Here is a 13,950-nt window from a genome sequence, read left to right on the forward strand (position 1 = left end):
AGATAATAAACCACAAGAACTAATGGGGCTAAAGAGATGGCGTGGGAGAGATGCTGGTTTTGACCGGATGATCAAAGAGAAATCTTTCTGATAAGGAGGACATTTGAGCGGAGACCAGAGCAAGTGCGGGGGCGAGGCACGCGGCTATCTGGAGGCAAAGTGTTCGAGACAGGAGGAGGAAGAGTAAGTATAAGGGCCAGAGGCGGGAACATGCTCAGCGTGTTTGAGGAGAGAGGGGGGCGCCGTGAAGCCCAAGTTGACTGTCATTTTGCATCTTGTGACCCAGAATCCCTTTATGAATCAGCTACTTTTAAAAAAATGACAAATCTAGTCTAACGTGCTGCAAATCTGATCTGTTTTCCTTGCGAGCAACTTCGAGTTTTGAAGATGAAAGATCCCTAATAGAATTAAAAAAAAAAAAAAATCCTGAAGGTGGTCAAAATAGATAAAAGGGAAAAAGACACCCACCGCTATGCAAAACAACTTTTGTCATTCTTAGAATGATGCAAATTTCATTTCTAAAAAACTTATTTAGAAAAAGCAAAGTTCCATCGGAAGCATTCTCCAAAAATTGGATTTAAAAAAAAAAAAATTGGATGAAAAGAATCTCTGATTCTTTTCATGGCACGACGTTCCCGAAAATGAAAGGTATTCAGTTTTATTTAAGAGATGATTCTAAACATGTTATAACTGAGTATGTACATGGAAAAGAATCAGAAAGAGGCTCAGACGAATCAAAACATCGATTTAGGGAAAGGTCCGTAGATGATTGTCTTCATTTTGAATTTATAGGATTTCAGAAATGCCTATCATAAAACAATTTAAAGGTGTTGAATGTGCCACAAGATGGCCAAAGTTAACACCCAAGGAGATGGAAAATCCATCAGAAAGAAGCTGAATTTTAAAAATTGCTCACTAGATGAGCTGGGGTTTAGGCAAATTGTTCTAGAAGCACAAAGTGGATAAGCATGAGCGCCTCAGTCAGATAAATCTAGGTCTGTGGTTAGTGGCTCTGTGACGTCTAGAAAGGTACTCAACAGCTCTATTGATTTCATCATCTTTAAAGTGAGCAGAATAAGGGAGGGTCTAAAAAGATGATGTACCATGTGCCGGTAAACAATAAATGGAGGTGACCTGTACCAAAAGAGCTGGGTTTGAGGGGACGCCTGGCTCATGGGCTCAAAGGATTATGTTCCTTCCAGTCCTTCTGCAGTTTTTCCCAGGGACAATTGTCAGCCTGGCACATTCATGCAATTTCCCAACTGCCAGTGGGCACAGGCAGTTACGTCTCCTTAGCAAAACATCTATTTTAAATGTTTTCTTTTCAATTGAACATATGCACTTCTTTTTTTTTTTTTAAATAGAATTAGATTTTATGAGTCATTGAAGGACAGAAGTTACTTCCTCCCCAAATTTGCTGTCGTCGTGGTCCAGCAAGAACTCCGTTGCAAGGCACGCTGGGAAGGATGTCAACCCAGAATGCACTGGGGGACGGGGAGGGGGGTGGGGATGAGTCCATTTGTCGGGCTGGCCCCTGATGGTGTGTCCGTCGAGCACCAAGAGCATCCGAGGGGTCCTGGTAACTCGGGATTGGCTCAGGGCTGGCAGCGGTACCCAAGGAGGTGGCTTGATGTAAGGGCGTGGCTGTAGGAAGCCCTGGCATAGTCTTATTTGGCAGTGGTTGGGTTGTTCCTCCAAACTATCACATGTTGGGAAAAAAAGAGAGAGACGGAATTTTATTGGAAGGAGACAACCCAAAGGCAAAGGTGTCCCTGAGCCTTGTGAAGAACTAAAACTTCAAGGCTTTCTAGAATAGATCTCTTGTTTCTTTCTCCTGGTTTTCCTTGTCTCGCCCTGAGCATGGTGATGTAGCTTCCCTGGCCTGTTGCCAGTTGTCTCTCTGCCCACCTCCCTGGGTCCTAATTCATACGTGTAGGGAAGAGAATCCGATCGGTTCAGCCTAGGTCAGATGTTTGATTCCTGGCCCAGTCAGCTGGGAGCTGGCTACTACGAACTCAGCTGGAACCTTTAGGATGGAGCTGTATCTACAGGGGAGGGATGATGGCACTTGAGTGAAGGCAACGAACCATCTTGGGGCAGAACATAGCCAGCTGCTGGTGGTACAAACATGGTGCTGGGTACTGGCGAGGAAGCCGGTGATAGCTTCGCCGGTATCAGGGCTTGAGGTAGTGGAAGCATCAGAGGATCCCGAGCTCAGGAAAGGACTCAGGAGGGCAAGCCAGGCCTATAAAGTGGGCAAAGTCTGCTTCTCTCTGCCTTCTTAACAGTGGCCTTTGCACATCCATTTAGCAATCAAAGGTCTGTAGAAATCCAAGGAAGAGGAGGAATGGTCCCAGCCCTTGAGAACATGTGAAAGGGCAAAGCTTGGAAACCGGAGGGCGGGGGCGAGGGGGAAGAAGAGGAGCAGCCGTTGCTTGGTTCCGATGGTGATTCTAAGACTATAGAATCCAGAGGAAAGAAGAGTTGTGTGTGATGTGTGTCCTTGACCACACGCTGATTTGAAGGGGGCTCTGTGAGTTTGCATAGAGGCGAGATGCGTCATCTGATACGTCTTTGCAAAACCCTCTGAAGGAGAAGCGATTCCTGCCCCTTTTTGAAAGCAGGGAAGGTTTAGTGTCTGTTACAAGGTCTCAGAGTGGGTAAGCAGTATAATGGGGATTAAACCAAGGACTAGCGCTTGCTAAAGCTAGGGCTCTTACCCATGGCACCGTACAGCTTCTCCAGAGGAGCAGATCCATCTGAGCCGTAAGAACAGCTTACAGACCGGATTAATTCATTGGTCAGCTTAGAAAATCATTAAAGATCACTCAGTAGGTAAATGCTTACTGACACTCCCTTGAAAGTGTGGGGGCCTGCGGTTAGAGTGCCCACACTGTTGATCTTCTCTGTCTGCGGTGTCTTATTACAAATGACAGGCGTGTCCCCCCCCCCCACTCCCCCCGGCAGTCCCATGGACATCCTGTGACATCCCACTTTCAGCAGTCTTGAAGGAAAAAAAAAAAATGATGATTTCTTTGAATTCTCTGCCCTATCCTGGGCCCCCCATATAAATTCGGCACATGCCTTGCAGTCAGTGTTTTAAATCAAATGACCCTTAACTCACGCTCCAGATGGGGAGCCATCCAGTCCAACCATTTTGCATGATGCGCTGTGACAGACAGACAGACATTTAGTTCCATTTACTTACTGATCAAATACGGGAGATACCGGGGAAAGGAGATTTAAAACTGATGAAGGCGTTTCGCGCCGAGGGGACAAGGGCAGCAGATAAGGAAGACTAACACCGATAACCATGGCAGTCTGGGAAAAACACTTTGGAAGTTGAGCAGACTGGCTAGGTTGACGAGAAAGATGGTGAGCTTGCCTTTCTGAGCTTTTAATTGGAGTTGACAGTGGGACACCCACGTAGAGAAGTCCTGTAGCCAGCTGGAGCTGACTAGAGCTCAGGAGAAAGAAGGAAGGAACTAGAAGTCAGGATTTTCATCAGCCCCGAGAGAGGAGGGTGGAACCTTTGAGCTGGGATATGTCCTCTTTGGGAAATTAAACAAGTTGGAGATGTCGAGGACGTACTCAATATATACTTTCTGATTTTCCCGTAGTCGGTACGGCAAATAGGTCTTAATCGAAAACCAGTGCATGTGACCAGAAGAGAGAGCTTTTGAGGTCTTGAAGTAATTTTATCCGAAGAGTGGGGAACCTGGGGGCTCCTGGCTGGCTCATTCAGGAGATCACAACACTCTTGCTCTCCGGGTTGTAAGTTCGAGCCCCCTGATGGGTTGTAGAGATTACTAAAATAATAATAATTATTATTATTATCATAGTAATATTATTAATAAATTAAAAAAACAAGAGTGGGGAGCAAAGTCAAACTTCAGGGCACTATAGGCAGGAATAATTATGTAAGAATTGGAGGCAGTGGGTGAGGGCCATTTAGTTAGCTGACGCCCCCGGAGCTCCCTCTTTGTGCCTGTCACGCAATTTCTCTTATCACATTTTATTTTAGGTTATGGCTTGAGTTAGTTGCATATTTGTTTTCACAAAGACTCTGAATTCTCCGAGGGCAAGGTCTGTATCTTATTCATCATTTTTGTCCCTTTCATACCTAATACATGACTTGCAAAAATAAATGCCCAAGGAAAGTTCTAAAATTCACTTTGCAAGGGCACCTGGGTGGCTCAATCAGTTAAGTGTCTGCCTTCAGCTCAGGTCATGATCCCATGGTCCCAGGGATTGAGCCCCGCATCAGGCTCCCTGCTCACTGGGGAGTCTGCTTCTCCCTTTCCCTCTGCCTGCCTCTCCCCCTGCTTGTGCTGTCTCTCTCACTCTGCCAAACAAACAAATAAAATCTTAAAATAAAATAACATAAAATCACTTTGCTCAAGGTTGGCTCTCAACCGCCGCCGGCAGTGTTTTTCACATTTTGATGTTCCTTACTTTGGGGTGGGAGATGAACTTGGTGGCCTCTGGACGAAATGTATTTGTTTTAAACGTAAGACGGTTGAAGGATTGGTGTAGCAAAGCCAGGCTGGATGTCGCCTGGAGTTGATAGACTCCAGATATGCATTTATTTTTTTTTACAGAGACAATGAATTTCCATTTATGACTTTAGTATCAAGTTCTAAAATTTTTTAAACAATATGTTCCAGTGAAAAAGTGAGTTCATGGAAATATTTTTAAAATAAGTAAATTTTAGTCGATGAGGCAGACAAACAGTAAAATCTAGAAGCTGGTATGTGAGAAAAGCGAAGCTGGAGGGTGATGGTCTTCCGCAGTGTATCAGAATCTGGTCCTCCCCTAGCTGGCTTTTTGTACCTCCGTACGTGCCTCTCTCTCCCTCTTAGCAGTTATAGCCATAAAATCAGGGACTTCAGACGTAGTTACAGTGTTCAAAATATACATGAAAATGAACACAAAAGCAAGGAACCAAAGCCATACGCATCCATAGCCCACCTGGAGTTCTCTTCCACCACATTCTGGAAAACGTTGCTGTTTGGAAACTTATCTGGTCTCCCCACTCCTCAGGGAAGGTCTTAACATCGCGCACCATGGATTTCTTCACAGCGACATCTTTGGTGCTGCAGCAATGCCTAGACTAAGAGGGCATCATGACGTGTTTGTTCGGAAAATGGAAGGCGAGCAGGACGCCAGCCACAGGGTTTAATATGCAAAGTACCAGGGTGCCGAAGCCCAACTCCGTACAGTTCAAAGACGATGGGTCTCAGGGTTTCCTTGCATGCAGTTCGTGTTAGAAACAAACCACCGAACGTGGCATTATCCGCAGTGGAGAGCTCCCTGATGTTGGGATTCTAACTAATGAGTTTGGGGGGCAAGCTGAGTTCTTCCAAGCAGAAAGCAAGCAAGTGAAATCTCTCCCTCACTTACTTTTCTCTCTGTGGCCAATGCCATCTGCTAGTTTTAAAAATAATTTTTAAAAGCAAGTGTTTTGGTTCCCTTCAACGTGCAGCAAAGACAGATGCTATTTTTAAGGCTTGTTTTCTATCAAAAAAACCCAAAGAACCAGGGGCTGGGTGTTGGCAGTTCTGGCTGTCTCCACTCTGCCACTAACTTGGATGTGACCTTTTTTTTTTTTTCTTTTTAGCAAATCTCATAGGCCTGGGACACTGAGAAACAGAAGCGATAATTCTACCTCTCTAAAGATGTCATAAGGGTCAAGTAGCGTTGGTCTGAGGAAATCTCTTGACTTTTCAAAAATTATCGATCACCCTTTACTTCTTGCCTGTGACCTGCCAGTTTTTGTCTCGCTTTGCGGCCGGAGCTCTGAACCCCTTCCCTCCCCTCCTGAATGGGAAGCAGTTAGAGGGGAGGACATGCCCATGCTTCCATACAGCATCTAGCTCAGAACCTTCCACAAGAGCAGCCTGGAACGGACCTGCCTGGGTTCAAATCCCAGCTTGGCCGTCCAGCAGCCAAGGGACCCGAGGCAAGTTTCTTACCCTTTCCTGGGCTTTAGTTCGCGTCTTTAAATGGAGGAGAAGGGTCATACTGTCCTGTCGGATTGTTCAGAGAGAGAAGCGAGGCAAAATCGATAAAGCCGTTGGCTCAGTCCCATGATAAATGCTTCCAAGATGGTAGCTTTATTTCATAAGAGGTATCATTGCTATCATTAGACACTCAATACACGTTGGACAAATGCAGCTATGACTGTTACGTAGACGACACAGCTCTGTGCACTGTAAGAAAGATTCTGCTGACAGTGGATGGAACATTCGTGATAGGGCCAGCAGCACGTTCGAGCTCCCCACACACGTCCTCATCGTCCTCTCTGGGCTCCTGGCCTCACAGGCCCACACGACAGCCTTGTGACTTTGGGCAGCAAACCTCCTTTTACATTGCGACCCAACCGTACCAACCTATAAATAGAACCAAAACACACATTTCACAACGTAACACCTACGGGGACTTTGTGCCGTGTGCTCTGATCATTTCCATCCTGTTCTCTTTGATGCTTTTTTTTTATTATTATTAAGTTGATCATGGGCATCAGTGGGCATCATCTCTAAGAAGAGGTGAAGTCGTTTTTTCATTTAGCGGACACCCCCTGATGGAAGGAGAAGGGGTAAATCTCATGAAAGTGTCCCCCAAGGACCACAACACTCGTGTGTTTCACGGAGTCCCAGAAACCACCCTGTGGTTCAGTTATTGTTATTATTATTACTATTATTAATACCCATGCCACAGATGAAGAGACTCAGATGTTTAATAATCTTTCCAAATCATCAGCTATCAGGAAGCAAAGCTGGGTTCCAAATCAAGTCTGTGTGGCACCATTCTCCATTCTCTAGCACCTCCAATGAGCAAGTCTTGGGACAAGAACAGGGCTCACAGAGCTGAGCAGTACACAGTCCCTGACTCTAAGAGAGTTCCCATCTCCCTTGAAAGACATGTTTAAAGTTTTCCCTCAATGGGATATAGATTTCTTTTTCTGGCCCAAATTCTTTTCCTTCTGGATATGCCCTGGAGGCCACCATTTCTCAAATTCTATGAATTCATCCCCCCGCCCCACAGTCACTGTGTTAGAGATCCACTATAATACCTCAAACCTCAAGGGCTTAGAACCATGATAAGCATGTATTATCTCACAGTTTCTGTGGGTCAGGAACTCAACAGAGTGGCTAACCTGAGTGGCTCTAGCTCGGGTGTCCCACCTGAAAGTTGTCATCAAGCTGTCATCTGGGCTGCAGTCATCCAAAGGCTTGACTGAGGCTGGAAGGTCTGTTCCCAGGCTGGCTCCCTCTTGTGGCTGGGGAGCTGGTGTTGGCTGTTGGGAGGAGGCCTTGGTTCTTTGCCAGACGTACCTTCCCGAGGGGCCGCTTGAGCGTTCCCGGAACTGGCGGCTGGCTTCCCCAAACAAGCGATCCAAGAGAGAGCAAAGTGGAAGCCACAGTATCTTTTGTGACCTAGCCATGGAAATCCCACACGTCGTGTTTTACACTATTCTACCGGTTACACAAGTCAGTCCTATTCCTTGTGGGAAGAGGCTGCGCAAGGACATGGATACCAGGAGGGGAAAGTCGCAGGGGCCGTCATGGGGGGTGATTACCACAGCTACCTATTATCTGTAATATGATCTATGTATTTATTTTCCATTCCTTATAACAGTTAGCTTTATCCTAAACCATAATATCCATGAAGTCACAATATTAATGTGCTAATTACATTTTCCAGTACAAACGAATATAATTTGACAGTTATTAATGAAAAAAATTTATGTACCGCCTATGCCCAGTTGTGTATATGCAATGGCCTTTGGGGGAACAATAGTCCTGAAGATGGGGGCCTGGCATGGAGTCCTAGGGGTTTTGATCCTAAATCCCACCTCGTCCCTGCTCTCCACGTGGAACCTGAGAAACACGGGATGTTGACGATATGGTTGGCTCCCTTCTCCTAGGACCGCCTGTACTTCGTGATGGAGTATGTGAACGGGGGTGACCTCATGTACCACATCCAGCAAGTTGGCCGGTTTAAGGAGCCTCATGCTGTGTAAGTACAAACTTTTCCCTTGGGATACCTGGGTGGGCTATGAGTTACCTCGGGTTTTCAGCTGCATAGGGTTTCTTCACATCTTGGGCTGCTTCTTTAGGAGAAGTCTGTGGCCGGGGAAGAAGGTGTTCTGCTCAACAGGGATACTTCTTTCTTTCCTTGACACCAGCTAAGAATGTGGAGCTTGAAAACCACAGCCATTTCTTTACCTCGGAGGTTTGCCTGCTGCCTCCAAAGGAAAGGCCCCGGAGGATTGGGGTGGGGGGTGGGGGCGGAAATGTCATGGTAGCGTTCGTTTGTTCCTTCGCCAGTCTTTCTTGAGCACTTACTCTGTGCCAGGCCCAGAGAGTTTGTAGAAAACTTGCTCAAGATCGCAGAGCTGGGGCGTGTGAGACAGATCCCCACTCTGACCCAGATTTTTGCTCTTGTACTTTGCCCTACACCATGGCTCACTCTCTCGGATGCCCCCCTTCCCCGGGGAATGACAGATGAAGTTGCTTTGTGGCTGTGCCCTGAGGCTCTTGGGTGGGGAGACTGATTAGGGTTTTTGGAAATGTGTTTCCCCTGCTGAGTCCATTCTGTCCCTGTCAGTCCCCAAGGCAGCCAGGCTTTTCTTTTGAGAACACAGACTCATCATGTACTTCCCCTGTGGTGACCAGGAGCAGCAAGTCAGGGGATTAGTGGAGACAGCCTCTCCTGAGCAGTTGGCTAAGAGCTCATCGTCCCTCTAGAAAGTCCTTCAGGACTCACCTAGGGCCCATCTGGCCACTCCAGAGGCTTGCCGACTCCTGTTCAGCTCAGCTCTGCCCTCTCCCCGCCCTCCGGCCAAGGTGGAGAGCGCCGTATTCCGCTAGGGTTTGCCTTCTAGATAGCTCCTTGCACCATACCTAGGTCTTGCCATGGTTTTAAGAGGACCCTGGGCACGGCTCTTCTTTGACTTCTAAAACCTAGTGGACCACAGACCCTCATGCCACCATCACATAAAACAAATTGTCAGGACACTTAACAGAGTTCCCTAAAGCCCCACTGACCCTGTGCTATCACTGGGACTTTCTCCTTCTCTCAAAATATCTTTCCTTCTGGGGCTCCATTAAGAGCTTACAAAGGCAGACACTGGGGGCATCATTAATTATTAATATTACTTAATTATTGTGGGCACCATTATTAAGGGCTTACATGGGCAGAGGTTGGGCCATTCCTTCGCAATATAACTTGGCCAGGTCATTTATTTTCTCACTGAGCCTCAATTCCTCCTTTAAGGAAAGAGGGAGGTACTAGGAGGACCTATCTCACAGGATGGTTGTAGAATGTAATCAGAGAATTATCTACAGTTACGGTAGGTAGACGGTGAGCCTTCAGCAGAGTAGCTGGTAGTCTTCGGATACTTGAACTTGCCTTGGACTGAAACTCCTTCTCCAGACAGTCTGTCCTCCCCGACAGCCTTCTCCCCACCTCTCAGCCCACCCGGGGTCGCCCTGCAGGCAGCCTTGTGGGTCTCTCAACCCTGTTCACTCGTCCACACACCCCCGCCCCCCGCACGTCGTGGTACAAGATGTGTGGCTGACCGTCCACGGTGCGACGTGGCTGCCCCACGCCTCGTTCAATTCTGTATTGAATTCTGAGGTTTTGCCAGGCATACGGTGTCCTTGAATCTCTCCATTGCTTTTTTTTTTTTTTCCTCCTAATTTCAGATTTTACGCGGCAGAGATTGCCATCGGTCTGTTCTTCTTGCAGAGCAAGGGCATCATTTACCGGTAAGTGAGCACCAAACCCTTCCAACCCCTCTTCTCCCTCGGCTCCTTCCTTCCCTGCCGCTTTCTTTAACTGCTTTTAAAATTAGAATCCCTGGTGGGGGAGGAATCCTCCAGTCCTGACTCGGGCATGTGTTCTCATCGCCCACTGCCCTGGCAGAGTTTGGGCAGCTCTAGATGATGTTGGAACATCACTATGGACCCTGCCACCGGTGATGGTTTGGAGCCTCCGATGGGTGACCCTTTGCTTGAAAGAGGGCAGGCTCACCGGTGGGGGGGCCCAGCGCTTCCTTCTCTTGCCTGGGGACCCCAAATCTGGGGAGCAAGCAGAGAATCTTGCCTGGCAGGATATGGTGGTTCCTATTATTATGAGATGATTTTTTTTTTTTTTTTTGGCTACATAACTACAATTTAGAAATGAATCTCTAAAATGCTTGCCCTGAAAGACAGGATTAAGTTCAGGACTTCGCATTTGCCCGTTTTTGGAGGAGCAAGTGTACGATCATAGCTGTCTGAGTCATACCATTTTATATTTCACGCGAGGCAGGCGACCGAGCCTGAGGCAGCTCTTTGTCAGTGGTCCGGGCTGTGCGAGACTCCTCTCACCACACGGGTGCAAACGGCAGAGGCAGTGCGGGCTCGGGCTGGTTGGTCACGCAAGAGAGGCTGGCAGGGGCCTGGGGCTTCCAGAGGGCACTTGGCACGGGCGAAGGTCTGTCTAAGAGATCGTGAAGAGCCATAAAATTCCATGCCACTCATGTAGCTGACGGACATTTACTAAAAGCCTACTATGTGCGAGGCGCTCTTCTAGATGGTTCGGGTGCAGCAGGGAAGAAAACCGGCAAAATCTCCTGCCTTGTAAGACTTCAGCTGGAGTGGAGGGAGACGGAGATGAGGTCACAGAGATACAGTCTGTCACGTAGCAATAAGCACTAGGGAGAAAAGCGGAGCAAGGGAGGGGGGGCCGGCATGTGCCAGGTGGTGGCAGGGGCGCCTGTCACCCTGTGGAGGGCACGGGATCGACGTCTTGCTGCAGCCGAAGGTCGCGGGGCCAAAAAGCGTAAAAAGATGAGCCCTGGCAGTCTCAAGGCAGATAGTGGAGCGGGGGCTGTGGGCACTGCTGGAATGGAACATGGCAGGTGGGCATCTTGCCAGAAGCCTTCAGAGTCCGGGGGCTTTTTTAAAACCCCTTGAAGTGGTGATGTGCATCTAGTGGTGGGGGAGGGACAATCATCCTGGGGAGGTAGAGTCCCTACTCGGCTTTGTTGCTCCTGAGAGCAGAGGGATGAAGGTCAGGAAGAGGATTGCTTTCACCTGCCACGTGGGCGAGGTCAGTGAAGAAACAGAGAGACAAAAAGAATTTTACACTGTAAATTGCATGCTCATTCTGGCCATGCTTGGCCTCAGTGAACCCGTACCACCGTGTGTGCAAGAGACGCACTTGGGAAGCCTCTGATTCTGTTTCGTCTTTGCCCTAAGTGGGGGCATCTTGTGCCAAATAGCACTCTAGTGTTGAAGGGTACACATCATCTTCCACATGACATGACCCCGCGTTCAAGCCGGTAACTTCAGCAGGGGCTTAGCTGAAGGACGGGCATCCTGGGTAATCATTCACTCTCCTTGATCTTCACTTTATGGGCTGACATTAGAACCTCCCTCTTGGGCAGGATGGGTCTTGGCTATAATAGAACTGGCTGCTGAGGATTGCTGAGGAGATTAATGGGCGACTGCAGGTTAAGTGGAAGAAAAGCCAGTCCCAGGGGAGGGGCTGGGAGAGGACATAGAATTTCTTTGACAACTGGGGTGGAATTCAGCATTGGGTTTCCTGTCTAGTCGGGTCGTGGATTGGGGTCTGGGATCCAGGACCTTCGCCATTCCAGTCATAAAATAAAAGACTAGATTTCGGTGCTAAGACTTTGCCTACCTCAGAGCTCTCTCTACTAACATATTCTTCAGTCCTTCCTCAACTATTCATACTTTTTAGGGGGCACTAGTCTCTCTTTTAAGGCATTCAGCATCTGAATCCCTTTCATTCATGTGTAGGAACAAAGTCCGTCTCCTGCTATATAGAAGGAAAATGCCAGATACTCTCACAGCCTCCCTGCATCAAAGGCAGACACACAACCTAGGCTCTGACACTTGTTACACTGACACAACACCATGAACCAGAAGTAGTGGCCAAGAAAGGCAGAGACTATAGAATCGAGAGTGGCCATAGAAATAAGATCCCTCTAGTTTCTGGAGGCATGAGGAGAAGCAGTTCTTAGCAACAATATCCAGAGTCCAGCATTAGGGTTCATGGAACAGGATGGCTGTACCCAGTGGTGGCATCTGTGACACCTTCACTGGCCCAGTTCTGCATCGCAACTAAGCATTGCTCCTGGCTGCCTCCCCTCTAAATCTTGATTCTCCAGCCCTCTAGGAAATTCTGTGGACTCCCAAGACCTTTTTTAACAATCCATTTCTAGGTTGACATGGTTAGAGTTGATTTTTATTGCTCACAATCAAAAACTTTGATTGAGACAGAGTTTGTGAAATTGATAATCAAATGAAAACCAGTAAAAAAAAAAAAAAAAATTACATGGCAGAAGATACATGGTTTCCTAACTTCATTGAGATGCCCTTCATGTGGTAAGGTCTTTAAAAATGCTGCACATCTCTCCCTCTTTCATTTAGATCTCTAGTTAACTGGAGATTTCTTAAGTTAAGAGGATGAAGAATTATGTTAGACTTGCCCTCTTTGAGGACTGTGGCTGGAGATGTTGGGTACAAGGGAGACAAAGATCCTTCCAAGTTTCATGTCTTATTTACGGAGCACCAACCCTAGAATGTGTGATGGCTTTGCCCTTGATGGATTTCTGAAACGAGAACAATTGTTCCAACCCGTTTCGGCAGGATCATTCCATTGAACAAAATAATGCAGGAGACTATCAAAAAACATATGTGACAATGACTATGACTGGGTTGTCCCCCAGCTGCATAACCTGCTGGCCGTTGGCACCTGAAGCTCCTTTCCCCCCCCTTTTTTTTCAGGCTTTATTTATTTATTTATACAGTGTGTGAGAGAGGGAGGGAGGAAGTTGAGGGAGGAGCGGAGGGAGAGGGAAAGAGAGAATCTCAAGCAGACTCCATGCTGAGCACGGAGCCCGACATGGGGCTCAATCTCACGGCCCTGAGACCATGACCTGACCTGGAATCATGACTCAGATGCTAAACCAACTGAGCCACCCAGGCACCCCCTGAAGCTCCTTTTCTAGAACACATAAAGCTGTCACCACTTTCCTAGTTTTCCCAGCTGCCTGTTTGGGGGCATGTGGTCAAACTGAGGGGAGCACCATGGGTCTCTGTTAATCAAATCACATGTATAGATCTGGCATGTTTTAGGGGAAGCAAGTTGCTATAAGCAAGTCCAGTGTAAGCTCAGAGCTGGCATTCAGAGAATCGAGCAACAATATCCAGAGTCCAGCATTAGGGTTCATGGAACAGGATGGCTGTACCCAGTGGTGGCATCTGTGACACCTTCAGTGGCCCAGCTCTGTATCGCAACTAAGCATTGTTCCTGGCTGTGGAACTAAGCATTGTTCCACCACTGTGGCTTGTAGAAGGATGAAGGCTGGATATGGGTGGTACCATGGACAGCACCAAAGATCACTGTATGTTGCTGTTGGCAAGTGGGGTGCAAGTGAGCCTCCCCTTGGATGACCAGACCTCACAGACGCAGATAGGAAATGCCAGTGTCTTTTTTGCATTGTATTCTTTTAGTCGAAGGTGACGACAGCAACTCAATTCAAACTAACTCGTTAAAAGAGGTATTTTTTAGCTGACATAACAAAAGTCCAGCAGACAGATCTGACTTTTTGCCAGGATGGATCTGGGGGCTCAAATGTTATGAGTGCTCACTTTATCACCTTCCCTCCAAGTTCTGCTTTATCTCTACTAGCTTTCTTCTTTATCTGGTGACCGCTGGCACTTCCAGACTTACGTTCTACCACCCGAGCAGCCCCGATGTAAAAAGAGCTCATCTCTTTCCTAACAATAGTGCCAGAGCCATTGCTCAATGGCTTTTATTAACTCATATTAGGTCACATGGCCATTCCTGGCACAGTCACTGTGACCAGCAGAATGTGGTGTTTCCAATGGCCAGGATAGGCCCCCATGACCACTCGTGGAGCCAGAA

The 13,950-nt window shown here is 47.5% G+C and overlaps 1 protein-coding gene across 4 annotated transcripts in view; it reads left to right on the plus strand.

Moving 5' to 3' along the window:
- PRKCB (protein kinase C beta) overlaps positions 1-13,950 on the plus strand; it is a 322,605-nt gene that overhangs the window by 268,269 nt on the left and 40,386 nt on the right. For all 4 annotated transcript variants that reach the window (XM_045072663.1, XM_045072664.1, XM_045072662.1 and 1 more), the window contains exons 11-12: positions 7,931-8,022; positions 9,714-9,776. In XM_045072663.1, coding sequence (XP_044928598.1) covers positions 7,931-8,022; positions 9,714-9,776 — 155 coding nt within the window. The remainder of the gene's footprint in view (positions 1-7,930; positions 8,023-9,713; positions 9,777-13,950) is intronic.

Source organism: Mustela putorius, unplaced genomic scaffold (genome assembly GCF_011764305.1).
Source record: "Mustela putorius furo isolate JIRA1106 unplaced genomic scaffold, ASM1176430v1.1 tig00004041_pilon_pilon_pilon, whole genome shotgun sequence".
In the NCBI taxonomy this organism is placed as follows: Eukaryota; Metazoa; Chordata; class Mammalia; order Carnivora; family Mustelidae; genus Mustela; species Mustela putorius.